The following is an 18,400-nucleotide window of genomic DNA, read 5'->3' as shown; positions in this document are numbered from 1 at the left end:
TGTGACAAATGAAAAGGAAGAATAGCATTAAATTTGTACTTACATGTGAGAGAATATATCCACCCATCAACAAATTGTCAATCAAGAAGCTCCAAGACAAGAATAGATAATCCAAACATCAAAATTCATTCCATGCTCCAAAACTTCATCCACCAAGAAGGAATAGCGAAAATATCTAGAGAGATACAAGTCCAAACTAAGTGATAATCATCAAATGAATTCTCATCACTTCTATTTATACACTTCTAATGAGTTCAATTTAGCTACTTGACCCTACATTAGCGCCTAAATAAAAATAATGTGCAAAATAACTAACTTTTGGTGACAAGCCCACCAAACTAACTCATAAACAAAAGAATAAGCCTCTCAAGAGGTCAAATGATCAACAATACATGTCGTTGGGCCTTATAAGAAGCCTAATGAATTCCATAAGTGCCACAATGATGAATAGGCCTCACAAAAGTAGTGGACAAGGGGTTGACCCCTTGTTCTCCAAATAATAAACCTGTGGTGCTCCCAATGGGTGTGAGGGCACACATGTAACCTCATGGGCCTCCAAGTAGGTTCAAGATGCCTATAGACCATCAATAAAGGCTCAAATGATGGTGTAAGTGATGCCACATCAGCATACAAGTCTTGGGTCATCTACCAAGTGCATGGTACAACTATGGGGTCGGTTGGGCATGGTGAACCAAGTGCATTTTCCTCATCCAATAGGTGAATCTCGAGCAATCTTTGAACATCTCTGGGGATCCATGGAGTATTGTCTACTGCTGTTGAGGCCCATGGCTCTCATCACACACCCTACATGTGCCAATGTATCCCTCTGGAGGGTTAGGACCCCATATAGGGATATCAAACCCAAAATGGAGACCATCTGCAATTGCATAAGATCCATTGTGTCCCCTAGCCTTCCAGTACAACAAGTCATCAAAGGAAATTGGGTAAAAAAACTTACAAACCATGGACAACAGGGGGGCACTTCATAATGGCATGTCCTTCAATAATGGGCTTTGGCATGTGCTAATTTCTCTAAACTCCAAATGGGTTTAACCAAGTATCCTATTAGGTGGTTTCTATTTTTAAAATGGACAGTAGGTCCAAGGTGCATCCTTTAAAGGGTGGTGGCATATGATAAAGTGATGGATGGAGTAGGGAATGAAAGGGGCAACCTTGGGTCACATGCTGGGGTACAAGGGTAGCTAATAAAAGGGAAACCCACACTTGGGTACATAATGTATAGGAGGGAGCAATCGTGGTGCATGAGGTGCCCCGGCCTTAATTTTTCCACCCTTTTTTATATCTCTTTTGTCCTTTATGATTTTTCTTTAATTAATTGCTCGGGGCTCAAGGGATAAGAGCATGATGCGTAAGATATAGCAATGGATACCTCCTTTAAGGTAGGGCGGTTCATTGCGTACTAGGGGTTGGGACAATTATGAGTTCCTGAATGATAAAGGAGGCTCATCTAGGGCCTATAGGAACCAAGATGATGACCTTTTGCCCACGTGCTAAATATTTTTGTCCCGACCATCTCTTGCATTTTGTGGTACATCTTCCTGTTGAATGTGGCCAATTATGCTTTTACTTTTCATTTCAATTGCATCAACCTCCAGGGCATCATTCTAGGCCCGACCCAAGGTGTGGGCAAGTGGAGGGGGGAAGGCTAACCCTATGTGGACCCAGTGGAGGAATGTGGATCCAGGTGGGAGAATGATGAATGAGGTTATAATGAGTGTAAGGGGAGTGATATATGTGGATGAGGGAGCGGGACCACGCAACCAAAACCAGGGTTTCCCAATGTAGTGCCATCCCTAAAGTCCAAAAGTCAGTAAAAGAGATGCCACGAGACTAGGGTCCAAGGAGAACATCCAAAAGAGGTCTAGGGGACAAGAGCACAGACCTAGCCCACTCTTTCCGTCGAATCCCCCCATTAATCCATGCCCAGAAGTATCATGATAAGCAAACTACAACACTCAATTATCAAATGACAAGGCATGCGTTTAGGTTAGGGAGGCCCACCTTCAAACATATGATCATGACAAATGGGTGAGGGACCACATGGTTGGCTCAGGTGGCGGGGAAGTGGCACAACGAGCTAGTTAGTGGTTGCAAAGGGCTATTGGCTGCTAGTTGAGGACCATCTTGGAGAAAAATAAATTCCTAGGGACAAAATGGTGGGTAACATCTGGCTCCAACTGTGACGTGATCTCTTGGAAAAGTAGACAAAGCTACTCGAACGAGAGATCACAAGAACTCCAACAATCTCTTGGTTACCTTAGACCTGTTACCTACACATATAATAGATGAAAAACACTAGGCAGCATGCTTTCGCAACGGCTCTTAATCGCACATGCTTGGATTAGACCCATAAAATCGACTCATAGAAGTAATCTTTCAAATGAAGCTTTTAAATCTAAGTGCAGCTAATATATCATGAGAAATATCATATGAGATTAATTCTAATGCAAAATCAGCATGCAATGCATCCTACTCTACCATGCATATGGTACAATGTCAAGTCTCAAGGAAAGGGGTGATACAACTTAACTTGATCGGCTCGGGCCAAAGTTTGTCATTGAGTCTAGTAATGTAATAATAGTCTTCTCCAACTTTTCCATGAATCTTGACAGGCATTGGGTCTCTATCAACCAAGACCAAGTCCCCGACCTTATATTCCCTTTTAGGATTCCACTTTTTGCTCGTCTTGTGATTTGGTCGTTTGAGAATGCAGACCTCTTGTGATGGGAGAATAGGAGAAGGCTTCTTGATTTCATGTGTTTCATAGTATGGGATTGGTCTAGGCTTGATCACATGAGAAAGGTAGGTAGGCTCTCTATAGAGGACAAAAGGGGTACCATCGATTTGTGGGATAGTAGCATATGACAAGTCCATTTGGAGATGGCCTCCAATCGTGGCTCCCCACTTCCTAGATAAGAGCATCCCCCATACATCAAGGACATCTATGACCACATCCATGAGAAGCGATATATCAAGGTTTTTGGCCAAAGAGGCCTTTAGGTCTTTTATGAGACCTTCCACCTCCACGGGCTTAGAGTTAGAACCAATACCCTTTTATATGGGCAAGTGATGTTGAGACCCAATTGCTTCATAACTTTTAATGACATGATGTTTGTGGAATCCCCTGAGTCTAACATACAATTGTGTAAGAGGAGGTCATTGATAGCCAAAGTGAGCATAAATGGTTCATACCTAGGGTTTCAATTAGGAATATGAATGTTTTGTAAGTCTTCGGGTAATTCTTCTTCCTGAATACCTAGGGACTTCTTGATTTGTTGTTGTTGCTCAAGAAGTTTTGCAATCTCTTTCAAAGGAACAGGTATGTTATTTTCCCTATGGCAACCCCTACGTCAATGTCAAGCCTAGCCTCTTTTACCTTCTCTTTCTTCTTGATGTTTTCTTTCTTTGGAGGATCCTTTTTTGGATTGGCTTTGGTTGGGGGATCCTTTTTGGGAGGAATTTTAGGGAGAGACTCCTTGGGAGGGGCTTGCTTGGTCAATGAGTTTTCTCTAGGTGGTTCTTTAGAGGTTGTAGGGTCTTTGTTATTGTCCTTTCATGAATATTGGACACCTTTGCACCTTCCCTTGCTATCAACATTAAGAATGGATTCTTCCTTTTCTTCCTTAAGGGTGACCTCACTAATGGGAGGGTGCGTGTACGAGCCTCCTAGCAAAATGTTGAAAATGTTAGATTCCACAAGGTTAGCTTGCTCATCTATTTCTTCATCATCAGTGATCACTTCCCTCATCTTCGGAAGACGAGTCTTGCTCAACTACATTAGTTGGAGCCAAAGTGTTTGGGATTTGAGATGAGCTTGGCTTATCCTCTTCATTTTGCTTTTTGGGAAAGGGTTTTCCTTTTGGAATATAACTATATTTTTGGGCCCTTTCCAAGGCAGTGATTTTATTCATGATAACACTATCTCGTGAGTTGACTTCTTCACTAAACTTCTCCATTTTCGTAAGTATGACCAGAAGGGTTTGGCAATATGATGGTGGAGGTGATGATGCCAGTCGGGTGCATGCTAACGTGTACTGTCACATCTTTAGGCCATGACATCCAGGGATGTGTAGCGGCATCCATCGATGAGCAGTGATTTGCAGGTGGGCATGGAGATGCAAGGTGGTGTGTCGTAGTGTGTTGGATTGCACTGTGGAGTAGGAGAAGCGGCTCACATCGCATTGAGTACACGCAGGGAGTGACGAGTACAGTGACACAAGCAGAACATGAGACAATACAAGATGGTACAACAGTAACAAGGGGTATCCAATGGTGTATAGGAACAGGTCAAGGTGACAGTGGCATGCCAAGGAGTGCAGGGATACTTGGTGGTATGCAATGGCATATGGTGCGGCACAGCAAGCTCTTGGAGCGCTACCTCCAAGGAGACTTATGGACAGGGACATTAGGTGTACCATTGGGAGCAGTTCACCTAAGATCGATGAGGACGTTGTTGAGCATCTGAGGACAGCACGTTTAGCAGAGACAGGTCTTCGATTGGGTTATCAGCAGACCTGAGGTGGAGAGAGGGACATCCATAGGATTACTCTTCAGCACCCCGGTAGACTCTTGATCATACCCTTCAGGACCTACCCATCCATCATCCTCCAGTGTTGCTTACAGTCGCAAAGTGTTTGGTTGTTGCCCCTTGATGCTTTCCATTCAAGTAGCAGGGCATGGGAGGCTCACTCTAGGTAGTCGGATGAGACACCGTGTCGTCGACAAGGAGGAGACTCTCCAGTTGAGACACTTGGTAGGTGCACGAGTTGACGATACAGGCTCAGGGATGACATGGTTTATGGCCGAGGTAGCATATGTTTACCCCTGCGCTCACACTTAGGGAGGTGATTGCGAGGGTGCTACATGATGCACTTTCAGCGAGATAGTCTGAGGCATTACATGAGCATGAGGGATAGTGGATGGTAGACTTCGTCTGTAGGAGGGTGTCCAAACTCCGAGCAGTGTTTGGACGTATCATCAGGAGTTGCGATAGTGGATTTCACTGTGTGGCCTAGTAGGAGCAAGGCAGGTTGGCATGCGTGGGATGGATTCTTAATACTTGGGGACCACCTATGGGATACATGCAAGGTTCAGAGATGAGGGTCAGATGGGCTCTAGCACAACGACAACCCATGAGGTATGGGAATTGTGAGTTCCCAGCATGGTGGGGAATCCAGGGATCCAAGTGGCGAGTGGCGAGTGGATCATTCCACTTCTTGTTGGGCAGAGTTGCGATGGAGAATGATCTGATTCTTTCCCAGGCTAACACATGGGGAATCACTGAGACCTTCATCATATGTCGAGGCAGGTTGCTATTTAGGATCGAGGCTTGTCGTCGAGTGGTGGAATCGAGCATTGTTGAGTTGCCCTTGCAGGTTGGGCATAGCGTTGATCGTGATAGATATAGTGGCCAAGCATTACCAAAGAGGAGGATCCCGTACTAGTGTGTTGAGCAGTCGAGCATGACCAGGATGTCACGATGTCAACAAGATAAGTTCATTCTGCAATGGGCAGGTTATTCTGGCATAGAAGCGCTTAGCATTTCAACTACCCATAGAGGTGAGCTGGTTTCTACAAGGGAAGGTCATCCAGATCTTCCATTGGGTCTTAGTGATTTGTTGATGTTGTGGGAGACTACACCAATATGGCAGGGTGATTAGCAGGAGGAGATAAGGGGAAGCTCATGCAGACGAGGATTCAATCCCACAAGGATTGGATTACATCTTTAGGAGTCTACTCCTGAAGTGCACGAGAGAGACTATTCAGCAAAGCAATTTTACGAGGAGATGATCAAAATTTTATTCTACCATTATGCTCTACTTAGTGGCAATATGCAAAGGGCACCTAGTGCCCATGCCAGGTTGGGCAGAAAAGGGAGTGAGGGATGCGTCATGTTGATCAAGATGGCTTAAGATCCTAATATTGACAGATTCCTCCATGACAAGACAATGCAGAGATCGAGGATGACTCAATGGCACATTTGGGACCCTAGTATTAATGGCGGTAACAGTGTTGATCGACAATCAGAGAGGGTGATTGTTCAGCCATTGCTTGAGGACAAGCAATTTTTGGCAAGGAGGACTGTCATGTCCGCAATTTTATTTTCCACATTAGAGGCAATTTTGGAAAGTGGGGACATTTCTGGTTTTGGGACTTAAGAGAAAAAGGGAAATTGCAGCTCTACTGGAATGTGGGGGCCACAAGAAAGAGAAATTTGACCTAAGGAAGGAACTCGCACTCTTGGAGGAGAGAGCAAAAAAAGGAAGTGCAAATTAGGAGAAAAAGAGAGAGTGGGGACCACAAGGGGAGAAGAGGCCAACAAATTATAAATAGAGCTAGAGGGCCTCACTTTTGGCATCTTTGGTCATTTTACAATTTCAACATTAGTTCTCTTGAGTTGCTTAACCAAGACAACCATGTTGTTCAACACAAGGAATTTCCGAGCAGGAATTCAACCTCTAACTTTGCTAAACTTTAAGTTTCACCCTAGGGGAGTAAGAAGGAGTCCATCTCAGGGCTTCTCTAGGAGCTACATTACAGACTATTTCCAGCTAGAACGTGCTTCTCTTAGGGCACAGAAGGAAATTTGAAGGGGTTGAGAGAAGTTAGCAAATTGTGGAGTTTTGGATGGAGAATTTGCAGAGATTTATCTATAGGGAGGATGAGATTTTCCTTGATGATTTGCAAGGCCGAGAGTGTTGCATTTTGGAGGGCCGAATTTATCTATTTTAGGGCCTGCACAGGGTTTTTGGACAGCTACTACGTAGACATTTTGACAGGGAGATTTGGGGAGTCCGGGCTAAGGAGAAATAAAAAGGTTTGGAGGACTGATTTGCAAGGGTTGGAGGAGATTTACCAGGAATTGATTTGGCCTCCTACAGTAGGATTCTTTCTATAGGGCGTTTTTTCCTTCCAGTTGAGGCCACACGCACATCTTGGGGGTCACCGTGCCATGTTGGATTCAGCCCAAACCCTTTCTGGGGTTTTGTGGGTTTGGTGAGAGAAGCCAAGGATTAATTTTACAAAAAAATTTGAGCAATTCTGAGGGAATAATTCCTAGTTCCATTCAGTTGCCAGCAGCAGAAATTGTTGGAGGGCGCAGTTTACCCCGGATAATTTCCACCACTTGGGTCCATGAGATATTTATGGGTTTTGATGGAGGTGGTGCGGAGAGCCTACATTTAATTTTGCAGAATTTTTGGAGTAGATTTGAAGGCCAAAATCTCAGTTCACCTACAGCAACAGTGGCAGTAATTTACTGAGTCAGTGCAGAGGTTTTTGGTAGAGTCATCCAACACTTGGGCATCACAATTCCAACATGGGTTTTGCCTAGCTTGTTGTAGCAAGCCCAGGTTCCTCTGATCTCATTTATTGTACTCATATTTATAAAAATTAATACAATGACTCAAAGTTTTTGCCCATATTTTCGTGTTCAAATGTGTATGGTTATGCATTTCTGAATTTAGTTGCTATAGCTAGTTCATTGCTTTTGTTATCTACCGTATTTTTCCATTTGGAATATTACAGTTTGGGATTTTCTGTGGTTGTGGGTCAATTGTGTTGGAAAATGTAACTAGGTTTGGTCCTCATTTAATGTATTTGAGTCATCTTGTAATGTACTAGTCAAAAGAATAAAGAAAAAGAATTATTATTATTATTATTGTGACTTATTAAAGCATGGGTTTCATACTTGGGTCACCATGTTTTAGGTCAAAGTCCCCATTGAGGACTTCTAGGATTTATTCTGCGTCAATAGAGTCATTGCACTTTTAAAGAGACCCTTCTTGGGCTTTTGAATCATGTAAATAGGTTAAGTATTGAGTCAAATATAATTTATGTATCCTCCACATCAAGTCGCCCTAAGAACATCAATTCGACCTCACATGAAGCCTATAAATACAAGCAAGTCGAATTCATTTGGAGTACTTTATCTCAAGCAAGTTCGATATCTCTAAGGAAGTCGGAGAAGTGCAAAGTGTGTCTAAGGAAGCCAAAAGAAGTGCGAGTTGGGTGGAGTCTAAGGAGAAAAAGAAAAACGAAATTTTGGGTGCTCTCTCTCTTTGTTTCGTGCCCTAGTTTGGGAGATCATAGTCTTCCAAGTTTCGCTGATGCCGGAAACTGCCTGATGTCGGTAGCTGCTACATAGTCGAAGTTGCTGGAAGAGAGGTCGAAGATCTAGGAGGTTGACTTGGTGTGGAGAGAAGGTTTGGTCTTTGTCTAGGGTGATGGGTCTCAAAGAATACTATTGAAAGGAAGAGAATTTTGACTGGGTTTTCCCCTCGAGGGGGGTTTTGCCTTGGCATAGTGCCTATATCTGGCGTCCATTATTTTATGTGCTTTTGCTTTGGTAATTGCTTAATGAACTAAAAGAAAGAAGATATAAAAATTAATAAGAAGTCAAGAACATCACAAGTAATCATCAAGTATAAGAAAATCTTTCTGCCTTTCTGATTTTCTAACAAATCCAAAGAACAACACCGAGCAATGGTTCCCTCTTGGAGGAGACATTCTGGCAACATACCCTTCTTGAAGTCTGATTTTGAACAGCAAAAGACTACTTGAAAACAAAGGGGTTGTTGGACAACAGTAACCCACTCTGTGAACCGTTTCATAAGCAATTTGTGGCAGCGCATTAGGATGGCACTCAATCTAGGCACCAGACCCCTTTGTGTAGTCCTAAGGCATCACATAGACAGTCGAAAACAAAAGGTACTGAGACTAGTTCAGGTTTAGGGTATTGGGATAGTAGGGTTTGGTTGATGTAAATGCCAATGTTGTGTAATTCAATTGTTTTGAGAGGACTATGGATCTAAACTACTTATGTACTGTTGAATTGGTTCATGGGAACAAACTATTGAATACATGAATATTCTATCTCGTTGCATTTTGATATTATTTCTGATTGTCAAATTGGAGTATATTGTTGGAATACAAAACTTGTCAAGTGCTCGTTCCTAACTCTAAAGGCAATTTACCCTAAGGGATATTACACCCTAGTGGCTGAAATCCCACTAAACTGCAGGAGGAGTGTTGCTAAGGTGACAGTGGCAACCCTTCCTCATTGTTGCCATAAGCTCTGACCCCTCACATGGTGAAGCCTTTCACCAGAGTTGCTAGATTTTGGGGCAACAATCCCCATCACTAGATATTCCATACAAAAATCGTTGGTTTTGACATTTACAATGGTTTCCATGCGGAACCAATCTTTTTTCGATTTGGAACCTTCAATTGGACAAGTACAACCCCAAAACCAACGTGGTTCTCATAATGTTCCATGTGAGATTAATTGGAAGCCTATAGGACTATGTATGGCCAAAATAGAGGCACAAACCATTGTCTGCAAGTTGGAGGTGACTTTGGACCTCCAACCAAGCCTATATAACTTTGTTTGGGGCATCCTCACGTGATAAAACATTTTTACTCATGGCATGCTACCACTGCCACAACCACTATTGTATCCTCTATGACTTGAATGATCTCAAAAAGGGTCCAAAATAGTTTGAAAGGGATGTAATAGAGACTAGTGAAAAAATGACCTACTCCACCTTGTAATGGAACAGATGGAAAGGGGGCTTAGAACACCAGTTAAAGGAAATTAGCAAGGTAAGGGACCAGTGCGCCATTGAAAAGGAAAAGCATATTCTCAGTCTAAGAGAATGCGAAGTTAAGACTAGGGCCTTCATTGTTGTTCACCAAGGGAAGAAAGTCGAGAACCAAGATGCCTCCAGTATTGCATTGCTAAAATCTCTTGTAAGGTGAACACTGAATAGCAATCCATCTCAAAGTTTCCCCTGCTCTTTTGGTGTCACCTATGCCCAGCAGTATGGAGACTTATGTGGACTCTACCCCAGGTAGCCTCTCCAGCTAAGTTGCACGAAGCACCAAAACGTTTCAGAGTTTCCAAAACGGGTACGTTTAGAAACGTCACCCCCCAAAAATAGAAACGCCGACTCAAACGTCATATATGTCTATATATATATAATTATAAATAAGTGAATAATACACCATCTTGCAAGAAAAAAGGGAATAAGACCGATAGATGACAATTTACAAGGAAAACCAAGTCTATTTTAACACTCATAGATGATTACATGATGGTCTAGTTTCGACCGAGTTTTGGAGTTTTGGGTACAGGTACGTCCCAAAATGTCAGGTTTCTAGAAGTTTCGTGCAACATAGCTCTCTAGTATCTCTGGGGACACTCCTTTTGTCCATCCTACACGTTGTTGGAGCCTCATCAGACTATTTGGACACCACTATAGATGTAGAAAGGAACGGGACAAATAAGCAATACAAATGGACCTGAACATTGATGCCTGCTCCAGGCTTAGTTAAATTTCTTGTTTTTAATTTTAGTTTATGGCATGTATAGTCGTTTTGTGCTTTTATTGGAATAGTACGTTATGCAGTAAACCTGCACTTCTGCAGGTAGGTGTTTTTGGACAAATAGCTGCAATTATTTTTTGAATGGAACTTATGTAATAGAAGACCCAGAGGCAAGGCAGTTATGCCTGCCTTTGTAACTTCAGCTGCATGGTTTGGCCGCAACCCTTTTTAGTACAAATCATTAATCATTACTGTGAATAAAGAACGACGAAAGGAATCAAGAAGGTATACAAACGTAAATGCTGATAAATATATCCAAATTGAAGAATCACGTCCATGACGAGGACATGCTCATGTTTCAGTTCATTTAAGATTTTGAAAGTCAGTATTTTCAGATTTTGGACAAAATAAGTTCTGTACACATCATGCACTTTAAGTATTCACTTCACCAATTGCGACACACTGAAACTTCACCAAGTGACTTGTTGGACTTGATAAAGCTGAGGCGTCCTGATAATTGAGCATTTAACGCTGATTGCGTAACTATGTTTTGAGGACTATGCTACCATAAAAACGTGTCACCCTAACTTTACCGTCCAGTTGAATAGTAAGGCTAACTAGAACCAAATAATATAGATGCCTTCCAAAAATTTCAAATGTGTTTTGCCTTGATTAAGCGATCTCTGCAAATGATCAGCCTAACCCTTAATAGTTTGTCACAAACGAATTGTGTAGAGAGAAAAAGTTAAGGAAATGCATCGTGGGTAACACCAATGTCAACTCAACTTGCCAATGAAGACTCGCGAAGCAAAATGGAGGCAAAATATGCGTTTAACCTGAAGTCTCAATTTTAGCATTCGAGAAGACTAAAACTAGAGTATGGCATTAATATTTCGCGCGAAATGACTGAGGTGACAAAAAAAATTGGCAATTTATGTGCATATTTAGAGTAGCTTTTTGAAATACTACCTGCACTGAGAGTAAGATTCCAATTTCCAGTCTTCATTGTTAATAGCAATTGTTACCAATTTACATCCAGTGCACAAAAGGAAGCCACAGTGAACAGTATGAAAAGCAAGAAGAACGAAGAGATTGGTGAGTCAGTAGTAGATTACCTTGCCTTCGAGAGAGGAGAAATCCACTGCCGGAGGGCACGGGAGAAGGCGCCTGTAGAGCCCTGCAACCGCCATTCCTTCACTTCCACTGCAAATGAAAATCAATTCTATACACCGAGTCAAATGCGTTCCGAGAGTACCCCGGGTCCCTGTCTTCAGATCGAGGGTGCCCAAATTATAAGAGAATACGAACATACAAAAGCTGCACGCACCGCATATCGATAACATAAATGATAGGGATTGACGTCTTAAAGAGGGGAACAATTTTGACGATTTTATTTTAGTTTTCCCATGGACATTTTTGTCTTTTACGAATGGGCTTCCACTTATTATGGTCATGGACTTGGATGTAAATGAAAGTTGATTAAGTTAACTCGGTAGTGATAGTCCTTTTTGACAAATTTGAAAATATTTTGATATAAATTTTAAGGTTTTATAAAAACTTCATGATAATTTGGGTTTTATGAAGGTTGGGATGATGTTTGAGAATTGTTTTTAGATCTTAAAATTATAAAAATGGTGAAGAATTTTATTGGAATTTTAAATGGTTTATTTTAATTTATAGATGAAATAGATTTTTTCACCGGAATCTCACAAAATAATTTCAAGAAAATTGTGATTTTTTTATTTAAAATACATTTTTGAATGCATAAATGCATTCAGCACCATGAAAAACTCTTTGGGGCACTTGAATTTTACAGATTAAACAACTTAAACTCAAGTTTTTAAAAATCTATGTCGGTTTTTTGTTAAAATTAACTAGAAAAAGATTGCGAAGGGGAGAGCATGGAGAGCTTGGAAAACCCTAGCGGTAGTTAGGGTTTCGCCCTAGTCGGTTGATCTATGTCTAGATCGAGTGATTTTTTTACATATTTTTGCGGCTTTTGGAACAATGGTGAATCTTGATGTCACTATGATGAAGACAATCCCTATTGCTGACACGCCGGTTGGATCGGCTGGTTCATATTTTGCCTCTTATCGCTGCATTTTGAAGTTAGGCTCTGCTCTCCCAACAGTTCAAGAAATTCCTTCTCTTGATATGGATCTGGACAAAGAAGCATGTAGTAGTGAAAAGGTTTTCTCGATGCAAGGATTGGTTTGTCGATTTAATGGTTTTTGGTCATGGTTGAAGGATCTGCATAAATGGATATTTGAATCTTGGAAGCCCCATACATCAAATGATTTGAATATTTACCCCATGGCTCGGGATTTTTTCGTTGTTGTCTTTAACAACGTCAAGGATAAGAAGGTAATTTGCAAATTTGGTTCATGATTTTGGGGTAGCATTGATTTATTCATGCAGCCATGTTCTCCCACTTTCGATCTAGTATCGGCTTCAATCTCCATGGCTCCAATTTGGGTAAGACTCTTGAATCTGCCATTGCATTTGTGGAACATTCAAACGTTAACATATATTAGAAACACTATTGGAAAATTTTGTTGTCGTTGTCTGAATACTGAGTATTATTATAAAACAACTTATCCATACAATTGTGTGGAAATGGACTTCAGTAAGGGCTTTCTATAATCACCTCCTCCCACATTTACCCACTTTTACAAGCTCTCCAAGGTAAACATGAGACGAGTGTCACTATGACATGACCCAACCTCCAAGTTCCAGTTATGGAAGTGGGGTCGACACACCGAAAACTTACAAACATCCCTAAGGAGCATTGGATCACCCAAAAGTCAGTCCACAACCTCTGATGACTAGATCCTGAGTTGGAATTGTTTTTCACAATATTAACCCCCAACCGCACCCACAACACAACATGCATTCGGTTATGATGTTATATCCACACGCATAAGCCTGCTTCCATGCGGTTATGAATTAAATTTCTTAGTTCAGTGCGAGCAGTTCTGAGATTTAAGCAACTTTTCCAGGTTAGTCCCCAATCCACTGCCCAAAACTACCTATAACTTTCCAGAATCATAATTAACATGACAACAATTTTAAACCTTCAAACTTGAAGCAAGAACTTACCTTAGATTGCCTCATATGCATCAGATGTTTCATTAAAAATATGGTAAACATGTGAGCTACAAGTCATGAATGCATATCTGATCATAAACTTCTGAATTTCATGTAAGAATCACCAAGAAGGCTCCAAGTCCTTTCTAACTAGTTGTAATAACACATGTTAACCCATGCATTCATCGGCCATTCAATAACTTATCAAAACATGTCAAGAGCCATAGATAGAATACAACATATAACCAGCAAATAACCAAAATAGAAACCATGGCAAATCAACCATAATATCAACACCATAACTAGTACAAGTGCTCATAGATCACATTAGGAAAATATCTCATATTAACGTATGAAAATGCCAACCAGGTTATGGATTTCCACATACCACCCGACCATAGATTGGCCTGAACCAAATCTCTCTTTCATCCAATCACCCTCGTGCCATATTCCAAGCGTGAATGTGGTATTTCATGAGTTAAACCAAAACCAAAACCAAACCAGGGCTTCTAGAGGCCAAACCACCTCAACCCTCAACCATAGTGATCTCACCTATACAGTCCATAAATCACTTTGTCTCTACCCAAGTTGTACAGGGCTCTAAGAACTAGTACCTCAACCCCCAACCTCCCAGGGCTCCAGAGCATTTGTTCCAACCGCAACTTTAGGAACTAGTAACTCAACCCACCACCCAACCTACAACTCTAGGAACTAGTAACTTAACCCAAACTATTACAGGGCTTCCAAAGCATTTGTTCCAACCCACAGCCATAGGGAACCTAAGCACCAATCAAAAAAAACAAGTGGGAAACCCACAACACCATGGTTATCTAGGAAATGGCAAGGCAAAGCTGAAAACCATTGTCAATCCAAGCAAATATCCATGCCAATGACAACACATAACCAAGGAATCACATGCATATACCATGCATCCAAAAATCAACAAGGAAATCACACATGCAACTTGTTACCTGCAAAGTATCCCTATTATAGCTGCTAATCCAACTGTTCCCTTGTGCTCCCTTGCTTTCCTTTGTTCTCTTTCTCTAATCCAAGTGAATACATGAGTGCTCCAAGCATGCTCCAAAAATGTTCCAAGTGTGCAAGAGTGTGAGAGAATGAGAGAATGAGAGAATGAAATGAGAGAGCCAAAACTGAACTGACAATATTTGTGAATTGTTTCTCTGAAGCCTTTTTATCATTGAAGCCTCTATTTTCTTCATTTTCCTTCACTTTTCCTCTAATTTTCCTTGAATGTAATTTGTGTCTCTTCACCTTCCTTTTCTCTTATTTTCCTTTATTTCATAATTAAATGGCAATTATTGCCTCTTTGCCTTTGCCAATTTCCATAACCATTAATTAATCACAAGTGATGCCCACTATAATGTTTGTCCCATGACCTTGGTTTTATTTTATTTACATGGAAAATCAACCAGGGGTTATTACACTTTCCTGCTAAAATAAATTTGAAGGCTAAGTTAGATTATGAAAATGTTGCTTTCAAGTGCAGAGCATGTTATGAAACAAGGCACATGTTTAAAAACTACCCAAGCGTTATGGCAATAAAGACTGAAGAAGATATTGGAGGTCAAATGGTGGGAAGGAGTGAAGGGTGACCACTATAGGGTATATAAAGAGGACAAGTACCAAGAATTAAAAATCTTATAAAATAAATCAAAAGAAGGCATTATCAAATAAAATGCAATGGGGATTAATCAAGGGAAGAAAGAATAAGAAAACATATTTGAAGTTGGTGCTGACAATGAAATTGCACTAGAATCAAAATAGGGAGAAACGCAAGAGGATTCTCTAGTCTTAGGAAAAGAGGAAGAGTAACTAAAACATGTGGAAAATTGACTCATGCAAGAAGAAAATAGGCAGAAAGCTAGATAGACAACCTCTTGGGCTTACCAGGCAGATGAAGAAGATCTCAAGAACCATAATCAGAATGTTCAATCAAAATCAACGGAAAACACTAGATGGATACAAATCAGGAAGAAAGGGAAAAATGTCTCACCAAGAAAAACCAGAAGTCAAAGCAAAATAAAACCAAAATAACGATTAATTTATGTATTGTCGATACATAGAATTTTTAGGAGTTTTTTGGCGAGTATATACATATAATAATTTATATAGAATAGTGTGCTCCAGGGAGGGAAAATAAGAAGATTTATTTGGAAATCTTGGACAATAGAAGATGTAGATGAAGAAATTGATGTAACAGGTTTTGGCCTGCAAACCAAATCTCTTATAATATAAAACCCCATAGTCGTTCCTTATATATATATATATATATATATGTATATGTATATGTATAATCAAATAAAATAAAAGATGTCTTGAAAAAAGGTCCTTTTGTCTATAAGTTAGAATATGCCATTTTAAATTAATTGTAGTTTTGACTTCTTCTATCATTAAACGTTAATGATTAATGGAAATTTTGTTATAAAATTTATTGCTACTAATGAAAAAGATTAAAAGTGGGAACAATTTTGAATAATTCTTGAGGGAAAGTTTTGAATCTTTCTTTATTTTCCTTATTTATGGTTTTTTTCATAGTAGGCCTCTTATTATCTTTTTCTTGTTTTGATAATGCTAATGCATATAAATTCGCATTGCAAAAGAGTCATTGAAATCATTCTATTTGGTTACTTTTGGTTAAGTAATTTATTTCCTCCACAACCACATATATTTTGCACTTCCCCAATAATTATATGTGACCTTGAACCTATGGGAAGTATTGAATATAGAGGCTTTATTGAAGGTACGATGCCAAATGTTCTAATGAGGGATGCTCTTTCCTATAAACTCCCAACCTTTAATAGGAAGAGATGGCTTCAATAGGTTTGGTGAAAATAAATAAACATTGCAATCATGTGAGGAGGAAAGCAAAAGTGATAGATTTGGAACTAAGAGAGGGCATCAAGCTCCATGAGATAGTGGGGCTTAAGGATTAAACCATTGTGGGCCATTTCTCGAGAAAGAGGACAACTATTGAAAACATAAAATCATCAACATAGGGAAAATTGATATGTTTGCTCGATTATTCCCCATGCAATATGATTTTAAGCCTAGTTTGTATGGATTCTTCATTTAGGATAATATGCAAACAAATTCACTAAAGATCGATGGACATGGGGTTTTAAGCTCTCTCTCTTTGAAGAAGTGGCACCTGTAATTCAATGCCATGGATATTTTTCGAGTATGGGTTAGGCTTCCGGGTAGCCATTAATTTTATTGTTGAATGAAGTCTTCGAGGAAAGTGGGAATGCATAACTTTGTTTTATGACATGGACAAATCCTACTAGTTACATGGAAATGGCAAAAATTATTGTCAAATTTTAGCTCCAAATGTTTTGGAATACTTATTTATGATTAAAAAGAGCTTGCTAACTTCATTTAATCCATATATTATAAATGAATCCTATTTAAGTGTGGTTGATGCCACCTATATAGGCATCTTGTGAAGGCTTGTTTGCTTCCACTCAGGTGGAAATTTGAGGTTTGCAAAGAACACAAAGACATTGATAACCCCCCCATCCCTCTCTGTAAACAGTTTAGGATGTTCAAGCTCCACATAAGCACAACCACTTTATTATTTCTATTGAAGAGCTTGGCCACATAGCACAATAAGTATCGTGTGCCCCTCATTTGCAGACATCATTGCTTGGGTAAGAAAAATTCTATGTCTTCCTTTGTTGCTTTATAAATGTTTAAAATATTTGCTTTAGCTCTTGGAAGTTGTAAATTTCAAATCTTGCTCAAACCCATAGGGGTGATTTCTTGACTAGTCTCATATAAACACACTCAAGTGCCACCCCTTTCTCCCATCTTTCTTAATATAATAGGTTAATCTCTAGAGAAAGTTCCTTCTCCCAATACCTTTATGAATTCTCTAACCCTTTCTTTACATTTGGCAACTATTTAAGATCTCCAATCCTTTAAAGTTGCAATGTATAATCTCAAGCCTAGGACTATATGAGTATCCTTCTTCATATGAGGGATACATGGAGATTTAGGATCTTTATAAGAAAATGATACAAAACCATCCTAAAGAGATTGGAAATATTTCTTATCGTTGGCTCAGAAGCAAGTAAACTTTGAGCTTTGAAGTGCTAAACAATTATCTCTAATTGGGTGTCTTAGAGCAAACACTCCTAGATAGATTTCCAACTTATTATCTTCTCTTTAAATTGTTTTTTTATTGTCCATTTCCTCCAAAAAAATTGGTCATAAAATGATTTATTGATTTTGAAAACGCCTTTGTCATATTACTATAAGAATTTTTTACCAAAGGAAATGAAGTCAAGGAACTATCCATTTTTCTAAAAGGATGGGAGTTATAGTTTCATTGATGCTTGTTTATCTCTTATATTATTTTCAATCTTGGATATAATATAATATGTTGATATTACCTTTTCATTTTTTAAGAGGTGGTGTTCCTCTTATACAACAAAATAAAGCAAAATGCTTGAGATAAGATCGTTGGATGCAGACCTATACTTTCACGGGGGGGGGTTGGTAGTGCAGCGGACTAAATCAATATAAGACAATTTCTTACATATTTAAACATTCATGGATCATAACTAAACAATCTCACATGTAGAACACACGATATAAATGAAAATTCCTTTATAACAAAATTTTGTAGGCACCAACCTACTAATACAAATTTTGTAGGCAACAACCCACTATTGCAAACTTTATAGGCACCAAAATGCTATTACAAACTTTGTATGCACCAACCCATAGGAGACACCAATCCCCCTTGTTGCAAGATTTATATGCACCAACCTATATGAGACACCAACCCATCCACTGCAAGATTTGTAGGAACCAACCTACAAGAGACACCAATCTCCTCTACTGCAAGATTTATATGCACCAAACTACAAGAAACACCAATCCCCTTTGTTGGAATATTTGTAGGCACCAACCTATAGAAGGCACCAATCCCCTCTTCTAC

The 18,400-nt window shown here is 39.8% G+C and overlaps 1 protein-coding gene across 2 annotated transcripts in view; it reads right to left on the bottom strand.

The window, feature by feature from the left end:
- Window positions 1-11,741, bottom strand: part of LOC149251678 (glutathione gamma-glutamylcysteinyltransferase 1-like) — a 463,832-nt gene extending 452,091 nt beyond the window's left edge. Inside the window, exon 1 of one of the 2 annotated variants that reach the window (XM_089459519.1) lies at window positions 11,463-11,741. In XM_089459519.1, coding sequence (XP_089315645.1) covers window positions 11,463-11,690 — 228 coding nt within the window. In that variant the 5' untranslated portion in view covers window positions 11,691-11,741. The remainder of the gene's footprint in view (window positions 1-11,462) is intronic. The other variant, XM_089459520.1, reaches the window with a different exon arrangement.
- Window positions 11,742-18,400: the final 6,659 nt, after the last annotated feature.

The sequence above is a fragment of the Pinus tabuliformis genome, chromosome 7 (assembly GCF_031772625.1).
Source record: "Pinus tabuliformis cultivar Carrire ecotype Pingquan chromosome 7, CPIR1, whole genome shotgun sequence".
Lineage (NCBI taxonomy): Eukaryota > Viridiplantae > Streptophyta > Pinopsida > Pinales > Pinaceae > Pinus > Pinus tabuliformis.
This window is presented reverse-complemented; position numbering and strand designations above follow the sequence as displayed.